Raw genomic sequence first — 13,719 nt, 5'->3', positions numbered from 1 at the left:
GAACGCAGCGTGTTACAATTCTAATAGGTCGGTGAGCTGCACCCTCTTCTGTACGTATGAGTTGATGGGATAACAGTCGGTTGCAGCCGCCGCCTAGAACTACCGGCGCAAGGCATGAATCCTCGCAAAGTATCCACTCCCGCCCACCATCCTCACACCGTGCGCGCCTAAGCACCGATTCTGAACATAACACCAATTGATGCGCGCCTGACACGCTGAGGACACTATGGGGCGTGTATCCCTGGATGGAGGGTCTCGGTAGGCGTTGGGTCTGTGAATGGCACAGTCTTCCGTACGCATGCGCTGATGAGATAGTAGCAAGCTTCATTCACCGCCTACCAATACCCGTACAAGGTGTGTATCCTCGCAAGAGTTCCCGACGTTCTCTCACTGTACGCGCGTCATTTCAAATTAGAACACAACAATCGACGCGTGCTTTACGCGCTCAAGATGCTTCAGAACGTATGTCCCTCGATATCGACTGTCAGTAAGCAGAGTCGAGGAAGGCAGAGGGTATGCGCGTCTAGGAGCGGATCTGCGAAGTACGCGATCGTCAAGCAATCGCGAGCTGGCTCTTGACGAGAATGTCTGTCGCAGGCGAGTTTTGTCCCTCCCTGCCTCTTCGCAGTGCCCGCTTACTGATTCCGGTCGACGGTTTGCAGTATCGTTGCTCGCAGCGAGCATCATATTTATGTTGTCACTTGTACAGCCAATTTACGAAGTCTCCTCTCATCGTCGCTCGCCGTCCGAAGTCTGGTAGCATGCTGGTATCTCGTCTCGACGGTGCGCTTGTCTGGTGGTCGACGGGAAATGGACCGCGAGTTGTACGAGCATGGCGCCGCGTCTGCCTCGTGTTCGAGCCCGCAGTTCGAGACCGCACCGCAGGCCGATAACGACCAGGCCGTCGTGCCGACTGAGCAGTGATCGTCCCGGAGGCTGGAACACATCCGAGGACAAGGGCGCCTGCGAACCATGGAGAAGAGTCGGACATGGGCGCCTTCAGGCTGTGCAGCGGAAAGGCGGTGGCGGCTTCCCCGGTATGTCGCAAACCTTCTTGTCCGCTCGGCATGTAACGAACGAATCGCGGGACGCTGATATCGTGGTTATTTTCAGACAGCTATGCCTTCAGCATCCGCGCCGTTCGCGTCATCGATCTGAATTTCTGGCTGTGCTATGCGTCTTCCACATCCAAGTATCGCTGCCACCTTGCGCACGCACGGAGCATCCGCAATCTCCTCACGGGCCACTGCCTCGACATTGCCCTCCGAAGAACGATCCACGTTGGGCGCGCACCTCCTTGTTCACTCTGAGTCTTGCTCGCGAACGTGCGCGGATGCCCTGAACCTTTGTCCACTTCGCATTGCCTCCACGTGCAATGCATGGCCTCCCGAAGTTCGCCTTGCTCGGGGGTGGCGTATAGCGATGTCTGTAGAGTGCGGTGCTCGGGCATTCTCGCGGCTGTCCGCGTCGTGCCCGCGAGCGCTGAGGCGGTGCGGCTACAAGGATCCTCTGTGTACAAGCGTGCATATATGCCCGCAACTCATGTGTTGCTCCTCCTACCTCTCTTGCCCTCCCCACGCACCGACCGCACTGCACTCCGATTCCCCAAACCTCCATGGCCCGCACCAAACGCGAAGCGCAGCCTACGCGTCGTAGCGCTAGGATCGCGCTCAAACTCAAGTTACCACCCAAACCACCAACCCTCTGCGGACATTGTCGGCAGGGTCCATTTGCTGCGCAGCTCGGCCTTTTCAATCCTGAGGGCTATTCGTACGTCGTCTGGGTGTCACAGATCAAACAGCGCGCCTCTTCCGGCTGTCCTTGGTGTAGGCTTATCCGAGACGACTTGTTCCTAGCATATTACTTCGCTAAAGCTAAACGGAATCGTCGCTTGGAGATCAATCTCATATTAGGAGAAAATCGTTACCATACGCCAATTGAAGCACAAGTACTATATATATCCGTGTCCAAATGCGGCACCGGCTGTGAGAAATTGGTAACGACATCATCAGGTGGGTTCTCAAATCACTCGCAGAGAACATAAGGATAACATAGTTTCGCAGTTAATCCGGCAGCACCATACATCGTGGCACACGATCCAATCACAGACGTCGGATCCGCCCACGCTCTTTCCCTCGCCAAGGTACTCATCGACAAGTGTGTACATGAACACGAGCGCTGTAGACTGATTTCACCGCCCTTTGATGTTCGCCTGCCAACGCGCCTTGTTGATTGCACCGACCCCGCTTTCCCGCGTCTAGTCTCGACGGAGGGCGAACACGGACAGTACCTCGCGCTCAGCTACGTCTGGGGCGGCGCACAACCGCACAAGACCACCGGCTCCAACGTATCCATATACTCTGCCGGGATCGATCCCTCTCTTCTTCTCCAAACTATCCGAGACGCAATCTACGTCACACACACTCTTGGGTTCCGGTACCTCTGGGTGGACAGCCTGTGCATCATCCAGGACTCTGACGAGGACAAGCTGCACGAGATCGGGCGGATGCATCTCATCTACCGCCATGCGTATCTCACTATCATTGCCGCCAGTGCGGAGCGGGCCAGCGATGGCTTCCTGCAACACCGACCGGCACTACTGTCCCCAGGGCTCACTCTTCCATTGACTTTCCCCTCATGCCGTCTCATGCCCGGAGATAAATGTTCACGAAGCAAGCAACCTATGGCCAGAGGCGAAGTGCACCTTTCCGAGATTCACTGGTTGATGAGACGCCGGGTCGGAGAGCCAGTGGACAGGCGGGGTTGGTGTCTGCAAGAGCTTCTCATGTCCTCGCGCGCACTCATCTTCACATCAACGACACTCCAGTTCAGGTGTCAAGATACCACACTCAATGTCGGCAACTCTCTTCACCGGAAGGACTGCGATATTCGGCTGCCCGATATCGTGCTCCACCCAGCCCCGCTGCCTCTACAACCACGCTCGATGGAATGGCGCCATATACGCACCGGATGGAACCGCATCGTACAGGAGTACAGCAGCAGAACCCTTGGCGAGGCGTCGGACAAGCTCGTAGCATTTGGCGCGCTCGCGGAAGCATTCCACCGCGTCCTGCGCTGCAACTATCTCGCGGGACTATGGAGCGACACACTACTCGAAGAGATACTCTGGCGTGCTGCTGATTTGGAGAGAGACGATAGGTATGTTGCAGACCGCCCAGCGGAATATCGGGCACCGTCATGGTCGTGGGCCGCCTTCGATGGGGCAGTCTTCTCTCCATCGCCATGGAGCGGTTGGGCGAAATACGAAGAACCTCTTGCAGAAGTGATTCATTGTGGGATCATACTCAAAGACCCGGCACTTCCATTCGGCCAAGTAATCGGCGGGTCCCTTGTCTTGCGTGCCAGATTAATACCCTGCAAACTGGGCAAACCGAATCCGATTCACTGGAGCATCGCAAACGAAGTCAGTATTATGTTACCGCGCCCTCCGCGCGAGCAGCACCCGGTCGGAGCTAGCTTACGTTTTACGGTTGAAGAAGACAGCGCCATAGCAGTGAATACGAAGCTTTCGGCAACAGCTTACATTGACTATCTTTCCGATCTCTTTCGGCTAGAAAGGGGTTCCGCGTGGCTCATACCGTGTTGGGTATGGCCTGACATTACGCTGCACAATGTAGAGGGCCTTGTCGTCGCTCTCGAAAATACGGACTCAGGCTCAGAAACGGAGAACAGATATGTCTATCGCCGCATTGGTTATTTTAAATCATCGGGCCCGGGCGGTCATCATCATTGGGACGAGCTGAGACGTTACGCGCTGGAGGAGTCGGAAGTCGAGATTGTTTGAAACAAACTCCGTCATTGCGATACTACTCCGGTACCTTCCGCTACTAGTCTTATTCCGTGATGCGCTCTACTCACTATGCATATCTGACATTCAGCACAACGATACTCTGCGCCCGTGGCGGTGCGCGCTTTCACGGTACGCCTACACTGTCCTACTTCGGCGATCACAGTACTGAGCCATGTGCACGCCAGATATAGACTCTCGACGCCAACAAGCCTACCTTGACCCACCTTATACCCCAACCACTCCCTACACGCCCGACTCCTCCCTCGGCATAGCAATCCTTCTACTGGCCACTGATCCGAAGACCCACGGTCGTCCACCCCAAACTCTTTCCAGGTTCACCCGTTCACACCAATATCATCCATCTTGGAAGCCTCGCTGTGACTCCGATCCACCCGTATTTCAACCTTGCCGCTGTATCGTCATCACACTAGATCTCTGCCTGCGCGTCTCACACATTCCCGCAGCACAGGCTGTGGGTGTATCTGTGCTGTGATGGCGGACACCTAGTTCCGTCTTGCCTTGCCAGGAGTTCCGCTTCTCTCCCGTCCTTCAACATCATCGACTCACCTCTGCGCCCATCAGGGTGACGCCTTCTGCGAGACCTGCAATTCTTTCTTTCCACCATCATGCCGATCGGACTCACGCTCGTGGTCTCTTCCATCTACTCCATCCCCTGGCATCTACCAATCACACCGCACGTAAACGACCAAACTCCGAATCCCACTCGTCGACGTATACACCATGTTTCCGCGCCATGACTCATCTTCGTTTCGCTACTACGACTCAGCCGTGTACCTCGCCACCGAGACGTCTTTCCGGTCCACCCTAGACCACAGCCTCGTCCTCTGGCGCCAGCCTATGTCTAGACAACCTCTGCACAAATACCTCTAAAACGCACCACTCTAGGCAGACCACGCGTCAGACTAATACCTGGCTACGCACACTTGTACCCCCTAGAGGTTCGCTACGCCACGGTACTGGCTCCTCCGCCACACGAATCTCGGTATGTCTCACGGTGGGCCTGTTGCCTCGAGAGATTGTTGTTCGTTTGTGCGGTCCATGGATGGACAGCGTGCACTGTGCTTGTGTATTTTACACGTCGACTATTGGTGGTACCCGCAGTCCATTCAGGTACGTGTCTCTAGCTGCAGAACTCAAGTCATGTTATTGAACTCCGCAGCCCGCAGATCACCGTGTCATGCCACTCTCCAGGCTCAACCTTCGGCACTCGTCGACATCTGGCTCAGCCCTGCAATCTACTTGCCTACTGCCGACTGGCATTCCGCGACTCAAAGTGAAGCCATCGCCCGCAGCTCTCCATGCATATGTTCTTCCGCGCGGACATGGGGCGGGCGCCTCTCCTTGGTTCGCGAGACACACGCGTTTGCCGCTGTGCCTCTGGTTCACGTCGTCTCCCGACCCGCGGTCTTGGTCTATAACACCCTTTTTCCACCATTACTGGAGACGACCTACGTTCTCAGATGGCTGCACGACGCAACGTCCCTCACCGTCGTCGGGGAGGCGTTCATTGGCGAAATTCGATACTTCCTTCGAGGCTCTATAGCAAACTCGACGGCATCCTCCGCCGGCGACGTGCATCTACAGCGTGGGGTGCCCATAGATACCTCGACGACTATCACGCATACCCCGACATGAACGAGCCACCCGCAGTAGCCAGTGAGGGTAGCAGACACAGCAGAGATTGAGGAGATGCACGAGGGAAGAGCGCAAATGCGAGCGCCATCACCCATGGAGACTCGAACATCGGACGAGCGAGAACGCGACCGTTCTGAAATCTGGCGGCCGCATTCAACAGGCTGCGCTTCCGAGGCTCTGTTGGTACTGATGCGTCCTCAAGGCGATCGTACAGAAGCCGACGTTGCGTGTGCACCCCCCATCGTAGGTGCTTGCTAGGCTTGTACGGGATCTGACATGGGTCTGACTAGCCAAATTATAGGGCCTTTACGTCGAGCTGCCTCTGTGGACCAGCACATCCCCCAACATATTCGCTGCTGACCGCGGCGCAGTGCTTCATGCTCGGCGTATTCTTCATCTACACGACTCCCCGCTCCCTATGCCCCACTCCTATCTCAGTCGAATTTTCTTCGACACTATACCCCCTTCCAACCATCTCGTCTCGCTTCTAAAACTCCGCTCCTCTTCCCTCTCCCGTGTACCCACCCTCTCTCTCATCCAGTTCTCCTTGGTCATATTCGACTCTTCATACCACTCCATCGCCCTCGCAACAGACCCTCTGCACGCCATACTCATGCGCAAGCACAGCGCGTGTAGTGGCTGCATGGGTTTTGCCGTGAGGATAGATGCGACACACGTTTCGTTCTCACATTGTCTTGGACTTCCCCTCATCTCCCGCATTTCGCTATCATCCACTCACCCGCGCTATCCGGCACCATCCTCGAGGACTCGCCCATCTACAGCACTCTTCGAGGCTCCTACCGGGCCCCTCCGCACGCACTGCGCTGTCACTGCCTGCGTTCCGAAGATCTATCGCCATTCTCGGGCTCGCCGCCAATACCCCCCCCCATTCACTCCCGGCCCGGGACTAGCTTTCTTCCATCCATATCCACGATCTACCTCCGTTTCCTCCTTCACTACCTAGCGTCACTGCGTGGAGCTCACGTCGTCTCGCTCGGACACAAACCGGTGCGCAACGTGGCGCCCAATCAAGCGGTACGCCTTTTCTACGCTCTCTACGACCATCTGGTGTATACGAATACTGACGTGGACTCCTTCGCCAGGGCATTTCGCCGGCAGCCACATCGTGGTGTTGTTTGTTTGCTGGCGGAACTCGCGATACGGGCGCCTTCGGCCGACGGCGGTCACTGTGGCTGCTCGACGTTGCGCCAGGCTGCCTTCCCCGCGATACACACACCCCGCAAGTAGATCCCTCGGAGCGGAGATTCGCGCTTCTGTGAACGCGAGCGTCCGCGAACTTCGAACTTCGTCGCTGATGTGGCTCGCGAGAACGTACCACGACGCCAACGGGGATGCATCTCCGGCCCGCGTAATCATGCATAGATGGCGTGCGTCGGGCGCAGGGCATTTGGCGTACGAGTCAAGACGACATAGACGCCGCGCTACGGTCGGTGGGGAAGAGAGGTGCGTATTCACGACTTATAACTTCCATCTCGTCTTTCTGAACCCCGGATCGTACCGCACTTCCTTCAGTAAACCTGTAGCACTCTTTGACGTCTCTTCTGTGCATACTCTCTCCGCGCGGCATGCTACCCTACACAACTCCCGATGGCGAAACTACATGCGCAGGCAGCGCTGCCCGGGACCGCTCTGTCGTTCGCGGCCTCGTACGCCTTCCCCCGCTGTCGTCCCATCGTCTCCGTATGCCCTCGAGATGACGCGTCCTCACGGTGCCTGTGCGAGCAGGCCGGCGTTGCTGGTTGCGGAGCCCCCCAGCTCGGATGATGTCTTGGATCGGACCCCCGCATAACTCGCGGCCTTGGACGCGCCATATACGACCATCGGCAGCTCATGGCCGATGGTGAGGGCGACACTGGCCGTTGGTCTGCACGAGTGGCGCGTGCGTAGCATGGTCTTGAACGAAATGTCCCGGGAGAACTCGACACGGTGCTCGGACCTCGAGCGGTTCTTCCCTACGCGCAATGCACCGGGATGGAGACCTTCGACCGGCGCTGGGATACCGAAGCTTAGGCGCACAGGTGGTGAGTACAGACATGCATTAGCTCCATTTGGACAATTTATGACATCGCATGCTGCAGGACATGCTCTCCCTGTGACGGCGTACGTCGTACCACCGCACAGTGTGGCATTGGATGTGCATCTGGATCTTGGCTGCCGTAGGGGCTGCGAGCGCCATGCTGACGTGGGATTGGGGTTTGCCCTGCTTCTCGCCGGGGCTGCTGCGATCTAAGGACGAACGCGGAGACGATCTTCGCGAGGCGTGGATGTGCGCGGCGCGGGTTGTCGAGGCGGCGTGGCGGCCTCGATGAGGCCCGAGCATAGATTTCGGAGGCAGACGAGTCTGTGGAGGTAAGTACCGCTCGTATACGGGAATGGGAGGCGAAAGCTTACGGATGTGTCTGCGCAGGGAGAATGGACGTGCGTGGGCGCTGTCAGATGGGCTCCCGCGACTCGCTTATACGACAGTCTGATTACGACGCGCGACGACGCGAGCGTGGACGCTGCCTGTGGGGAGAAGAAATTGTACTGGAATAGAGCTGTGAGGATACGCTGCACAAAACATGAACGACATCGTACCGTGTGTGCCGATATCGCAGGCAGGGCGGCCGCCGGACGTTGACAAGAGGAGGTCCCAGTGAGTGCTCAAGACAGCTGCCCATGTGCTGGGGTTTCTTGGAGGAGACATGTTGAAGATAAGAGTGCGAAAAGCTGTACCGCAGGGAGGCGTACGGGTTTGTACGGATGCGAAAGTAGCTAAGGCTGTCGTACCAGTGAGAGCGAACCGTCCAAAGCTTAGCGCGCTCTCCGGGAAGTGCGGAGCGCTGGCGAGCCAAACCTTATTCGCTACCACACCGCCTACCAGTCGACCACCACCACCAGTGCCGACGACGACTCTCTGCTTGTCTAACTCTCTCAATGGCTGTTTTATACTACGCTACTGTTTTCCTTTTGATCTATGTGCACTGCACCATGACGAAGCCTGCCCTTCCGCTTTTTGCTTCCGAAAACTCCATCTCAGGCTAGTACGTCGCACCAGGACCCCTCACAAGCTCGTCTCCCTGCCGCTCCTATCAACTGGTCGCGCGCAACTTCCGCGACCCTGCCTCATATTGGGACCAGGATCTGACTAGATTGCAGTGTTGCGCGCGGTATAAGAGGCGCTGCTAGCAGTTAGACGTCTGGGAACGGGCTTTCCCATCGGTACGTTCTGTGCTTCGTTTCCTACCAACGAAGCGCGGCTGACGGCGGACTTTCCATGCAGTAGTAGGTTCACACATCGTGTCCGTCTCGCCGAAACGGATCTGCTTACCCCATACTCTCATACATCGCTATGTGGGACGCAATCTACACTGCGCTGCGCTCACGCTCCGTCCTCGCTGCATCTGTTACGATCGCCTGTGCATATTTTAGGACGCGCACGCGGACTGTTGAGGGAGGCGGTAGGTTGTCACTGTATCTATTGCATCAAGTGGCTAAAGAGTATTGTAGCCCGCGCCCAGCAACGACCTGTGGGGCGGTCTGGGTCCTCTACGATCGCCCTAAATCCGAACTCGACATGGTGAATTTCGGCGTACTGCGAGCGCTCAAGTCGCCGCCGACGCATATCCTGATGGCTGCTCAGGCTGCGCAGGCGACTTTCTTGCAGGCGAGGCGTACGTGCGTGCAGGAGCGGCGGTGTGGTGAAGTATGACAACACCGAGCGGTTGCGGCATCGACTTGTCTTGCCGGTCAGAGAAGGAAGGAAGGCGTTCGGGGTGGGAAGTATGCCTCCTGACAGGAGAGCCTGTTTCAGGTGAGTTTTGTCTCGTCCTCCCTCTTCACGGTGTTCGCTGACCGACACTGTTTCGCAGTTTACAGTATCATCGCTCGCAACGCGCGCCGCATCCATGCTGTCCTCTGTGAAACGAATTCACCCATTCTCCCCTTTCCATCGCTTGCAGCCAGTCTCGCAGTCTTCTGGTATATCGGCTTGAATGTGCGCTCGTGCGTACTGGGATCGCCTGGGCTCGTCGGGTGGCCTACGGGAAATGAACCGCGGGTTGCGCCGGACTCGTCTGTGAAGCGCTTGTCGTCGGCTGTGCCTCAACCTATGGGATGCTGACTGCTAAGTCTGTACGATGATATGGTCGTTATCGTCTCATTGTGACATATCGAATGCCGGGCTCAGACACGAGGCCGACGTATGCGGACCACAAAGACGAGTTAGACATGGACACAGTCGAAATATGCCGCCGAAAGGCGGTGGCGGCGTCCTCGGTATGTCCGCTACCCTTCCGTGTACGTGGCATCTAACGAACAGATTGCAGGACGTGAAGACTGCGGTCATCTGCCGATGGCTATGCGGCCTGTGTCTTCGATGGAAGTCTATGGCTGTACTACTTGTCCTCCACGTCCAAGGATTGCTGTCAAGGCGGTGTTCGCAATATCCCCCTGGAGCACGGCATCGACATTGCCCTCCGAAGAACAGTCCACATCTGACGCGCACCTCCTTGTCTACCCTCCTGCGCCTTGCTGGCGATCGCGCGCGAACGCCCTAAGCCCTGCATCGTGTACACGCGCAATGTATCGCCTCCCGAGGTGTACCTTCCTCGGGGGCATTGCTTCTCGGTGAGCGGCGTATGGCGATGCCTGTAAAGGGTAGTGCAAGGACATTCTCGCGGCTGTCCACGTCGTGTTCGCAAGCGCTAGGGCGGTGCGGGTACAAGGATCCCCTATGCATGCATGCGCATATATACCCGCAACTCGTACGTCGCTCCTCCCGCCTCTCTTTCCTTCCTCGCGCACCGACACTTACCGCACTTTACCTCCCCACTCTTCCATGCCCCGCAGTAAGCGCGAAGCACAGCCTCTACGCCGTAGCGCTAGGATTGCGTCCAAGCCGCCCAAGCTACCGCCCAGACCGCCCTCCATCTGCGAGCATTGCTGGAAGGGTCCATTTGCTGCGCAGTTCGGCCTTTTCCGCCCCGGGGGGTATTCGTACTTCGTCAGGAGATCACAGATCGACCAGGGTGCCTGTTCCGGCTGTCCTTGGTGTGATTTCATCCTACGCGGGCTGTGCAAACCACACCAGTGCACCAGAGCCGAGCTGGAACGTCGCTTGAAGATCACTCTCGTATCAGGAGAAAAGTATTCTCTCTTCGCAGAAATCGACGCACCAAAACTAGAGGTGTTCATGTCCATCAACGTCCGCCTGAGTACATTTCTAACAACATCATCAGGTGGGTCCTCAAACCACACACAGAGAACATAAGCATGACATAGCTTAGCAGATGATCCGGCAGCACCATACATTGCGTGCGATCCAATCACAGACATCGGATCCACTCATGCTCTCTCCCTTGCCAAGGCGCTCATCGACGAATGCGTACATGGACACGAGCGTTGCAAACACATTTCGCCGTCCTCCGATGTTCGCCTCCCCACACGCCTTCTCGACTGTACCGACCTCGCTTTCCCGTGTCTAGTCTCAACAGAGGGCCAAGACGGTATATACGTCGCACTCAGCTATGTGTGGGGCGAAGCACAACCCCACAAGACCACCAATTCCAACAAATCCATCTACTCCGCCGGGATCGATGCCTCTCTCCTTCCCCAAACTATCCGGGATGCGATCTACGTCGCACACACCCTTGGGTTCCGGTACCTGTGGGTGGACAGCCTATGCATCATCCAGGACTCGGACGAAGACAAGCTGCACGAGATCGGGAGGATGCATCTCATCTACCGTCATGCATACCTCACTATCATTGCTGCCAGCGCAGAGCGGGCGAGCGATGGCTTCCTGCAAGACCGTCCGACACCACGCTGCATTGGCACTCTTCCGTTCATCTGCCCTCCACACCGCCCCATCCCTGGGGATGAATCTTCACGGGGGAAACAGCATATGGCCGTAGGGGAAGTGCACCTCTTCGATGCGTGGTCATACCAGGGCAGCCAGGCACTGGAGGAGCCGGTGGACAGGCGGGCTTGGTGTCTGCAAGAGCTTCTTATGTCCACTCGCGCACTCATCTTCGAATCTAGGACACTCTGGTTCAGATGTCCAAAGACATACCAAAATGTCAATAACTCTCTTGAAGGGAAGTACGACGAGGTTCGACTGCCCGATATCGCCCTCCGCCCAGAGCCGCCGCTTATACGATCAGGCTCGATTGGAAACCACTACACCAGTTGGATGTTGCTCGTGTGGGAGTACAGCAACCGAACCATTGGCAAGGCATCAGACAAGCTCGTCGCATGTGGCGCGCTCGCGGAAGCATTCCATCGCATCCTGGGCTGCGACTATCTCGCGGGCTCATGGCGCGACACACTCCTCCAAGACCTACTCTGGCATACCTTGCCACATTCGGGCAAGTCTGGGTATCATTTTAATACAAACCGCCCTCTGGAATATCGCGCACCGTCGTGGTCGTGGGCCGCCGTCGATGGGTGCATCTGCCATATCACAATCCGCTCTTATGATCATTCTGACGTAGTTAGGACACAAGTCATGCGATGCCACGTCACCCTCAAAGATCCCGAGCTTCCATTCGGCGAAGTCACGGGTGGCTCCCTTGTTCTCCGTGCAAAATTAATACCGTGCAAGGTGCGCAGGACTGACACCTGGGAATGGGGCGCCGAAATCTTGTTACCGCCACTTTTATGCGGACGGCGCTCGGGAGGCTTGCACCAGGTTGATGAAGACGTCACCATAGCAGAGGACGAGAACTGTCGACTAGCATTCTGCTATGTCGACCATCTTCCTGATCTCCTAAACAAGAGGGAGTCTGCCTGGCTCCTACCGGTTTGGTGGCAGGATCGCGATAGGTTTGTCAGGGAAGAAGTGTCCGGTCTTATCCTTACCCTCGCAAATCTGGACTCGGGCACCGGAGCGCAGAATGGCAAGGTATATCGCCGTATTGGGGCGTTCAAATCCATTTGTCATGATTGGGCCCATCTGAGACGTCTCCACGCGCTGGAGGAAGAGGAGGAGGTCGAGATCGTATGAGCAACCCTTCGCACGCACCATGGAACGAGGAATCAGGCGCGCGAGCGACTCCAGGACGCGAGTAGGAACGTGGCGCGGCGCAGGCTCGAACTTTGGGTGCGCAAGGGGCATGACTGGAGGCTCTGACACCTGACGCGTGCCGCAGGCTGAGATCCTGAGGCTTGGTGAGCAATGATTTGCTTCGATCCATCGGTACAGAAACTGACACCATGTTCGGTAGAACGTACACTTCTGGTCGTACGTGCTCAGGCTTGCGCATGAACGGAGATCGGGCATGCATGCAAACTGATGACTCACGGGGGCCCCTGCGTCAAGCAGCGAACGGTGGCTGGCACGTCCCTCAATATATTCCCCGCGGAGGCTCCTGTGGTCCCGGGATGAACGCGACTGCGATCCCCGCATGGCGCTTCAGACTCGGCGCACTCCCCATCTGCTCTTTACACACGACTCCTTCCTCAGCACAATCCTTCACACCGACATACCACATTCGAAGCGCCTCCCCTGTATATCCGCTCTCTTCATGCGTTCTCCCTTTGTCACATTCGGCTTTTCATACACCGAGTCCGTCGTATCGCTCGCTCAAACTATCACCATTACACCCGGCCCTCTGCACGCTTGTCCCTCGCCCTAGTACAGTGCACTGCGCGTAGTGGCTCTGTGGATGTATCTTTGTTGGAGGCGACCCCAGTCTCGTCTCGCCCTGCCAGGAGTTCCGCCCGTCCCCACGCTTTGATGTCCTCAAACCCGCCCCGGTACCCGCATGTGTTCGCGCCAAAGACATTCTTCGCGACGCGGGTGATGCTTGTCCAGCGTTGCGTCGATGTGGGCCGGAATCGTGTATTTTCCCTTCCTCGTCTTTCCGTCTCTTCATCGACAACCGCTCCCGCCATCCACCAATCACACCACGCCATCATACTCTTGCCGTCTCCGCCACCGAGATCCCGACGTCTTACGTCAGGAGCAGAATGGTGCGCATTCGTCAAAAGCCGATGCTCCTTTCATTCTCTATTCCAACTCGTGCGGCTCATCACTGAGGCGTCTTTCTCGTATACCCCGGGCGACCATCTCGTCGTCTGACTTCCAGTCTCCATCGATCCGACAACTACACTGCGAACACCTCGGAGTCCAACAGCTCTCGGCCGACAGCACGCCACAAGACTATGAGCCCACTACGCACCCGTCTCTCCAGCAGCTCGCTGCGTCGCGGAGTCCATCTGTCCGTCACACAAATCTTGGCACGTCTCGC

The 13,719-nt window shown here is 57.0% G+C and overlaps 5 protein-coding genes across 5 annotated transcripts; 4 read left to right on the top strand and 1 right to left on the bottom strand.

The window, feature by feature from the left end:
• Positions 1-2,050: 2,050 nt before the first annotated feature.
• TRAVEDRAFT_135605 (HET-domain-containing protein) lies at positions 2,051-3,805 on the top strand (the record flags this gene model as incomplete). Its single annotated transcript, XM_008046615.1, has 1 exon — positions 2,051-3,805. A coding segment is annotated over one exon (1,755 nt), but the record flags the coding sequence as incomplete, so codon positions are not given.
• Positions 3,806-4,998: 1,193 nt separating this feature from the next.
• Positions 4,999-5,908, top strand: TRAVEDRAFT_75304 (uncharacterized protein; the record flags this gene model as incomplete). The annotated part of the gene is made up of 2 exons (XM_008046614.1): positions 4,999-5,714; positions 5,769-5,908. A coding segment is annotated over one exon (469 nt), but the record flags the coding sequence as incomplete, so codon positions are not given.
• A 719-nt stretch (positions 5,909-6,627) lies between these two features.
• On the top strand, positions 6,628-7,468 carry TRAVEDRAFT_61279 (uncharacterized protein). Its single transcript, XM_008046613.1, has 2 exons — positions 6,628-6,931; positions 7,001-7,468. Exons 1-2 carry the CDS (start codon positions 6,783-6,785, stop codon positions 7,275-7,277), a joined length of 426 nt encoding a protein of 141 aa, XP_008044804.1. The 5' UTR covers positions 6,628-6,782; the 3' UTR covers positions 7,278-7,468.
• A 919-nt stretch (positions 7,469-8,387) lies between these two features.
• Positions 8,388-9,395, bottom strand: TRAVEDRAFT_32048 (uncharacterized protein; the record flags this gene model as incomplete). The annotated part of the gene is made up of 5 exons (XM_008046478.1): positions 9,340-9,395; positions 9,125-9,281; positions 8,996-9,102; positions 8,627-8,689; positions 8,388-8,511 (listed from the first exon to the last, which is right to left on the bottom strand). Coding segments are annotated over exons 2-3 (184 nt in total), but the record flags the coding sequence as incomplete, so codon positions are not given.
• A 1,266-nt stretch (positions 9,396-10,661) lies between these two features.
• Positions 10,662-12,473, top strand: TRAVEDRAFT_75303 (HET-domain-containing protein; the record flags this gene model as incomplete). The annotated part of the gene is made up of 2 exons (XM_008046612.1): positions 10,662-10,707; positions 10,759-12,473. 2 exons carry the CDS (start codon positions 10,662-10,664, stop codon positions 12,471-12,473), a joined length of 1,761 nt encoding a protein of 586 aa, XP_008044803.1.
• Positions 12,474-13,719: the final 1,246 nt, after the last annotated feature.

Source organism: Trametes versicolor (genome assembly GCF_000271585.1).
Source record: "Trametes versicolor FP-101664 SS1 unplaced genomic scaffold TRAVEscaffold_14, whole genome shotgun sequence".
NCBI classification, from domain to species: domain Eukaryota; kingdom Fungi; phylum Basidiomycota; class Agaricomycetes; order Polyporales; family Polyporaceae; genus Trametes; species Trametes versicolor.
Note: the sequence above shows the minus strand (reverse complement) of the source record. Positions and strands in the feature narration are given on the sequence as shown.

Coding starts and splice junctions, on each gene's coding strand:
- TRAVEDRAFT_61279 (XM_008046613.1), top strand. CDS start 6,783: ATGTGGCTCGCGAGAACGTACCACGACGCCAACGGGGATGCATCTCCG. Junction 6,932..7,000: donor ACGGTCGGTGGGGAAGAGAG/GTGCGTATTCAC, acceptor CACTTCCTTCAG/TAAACCTGTAGCACTCTTTG.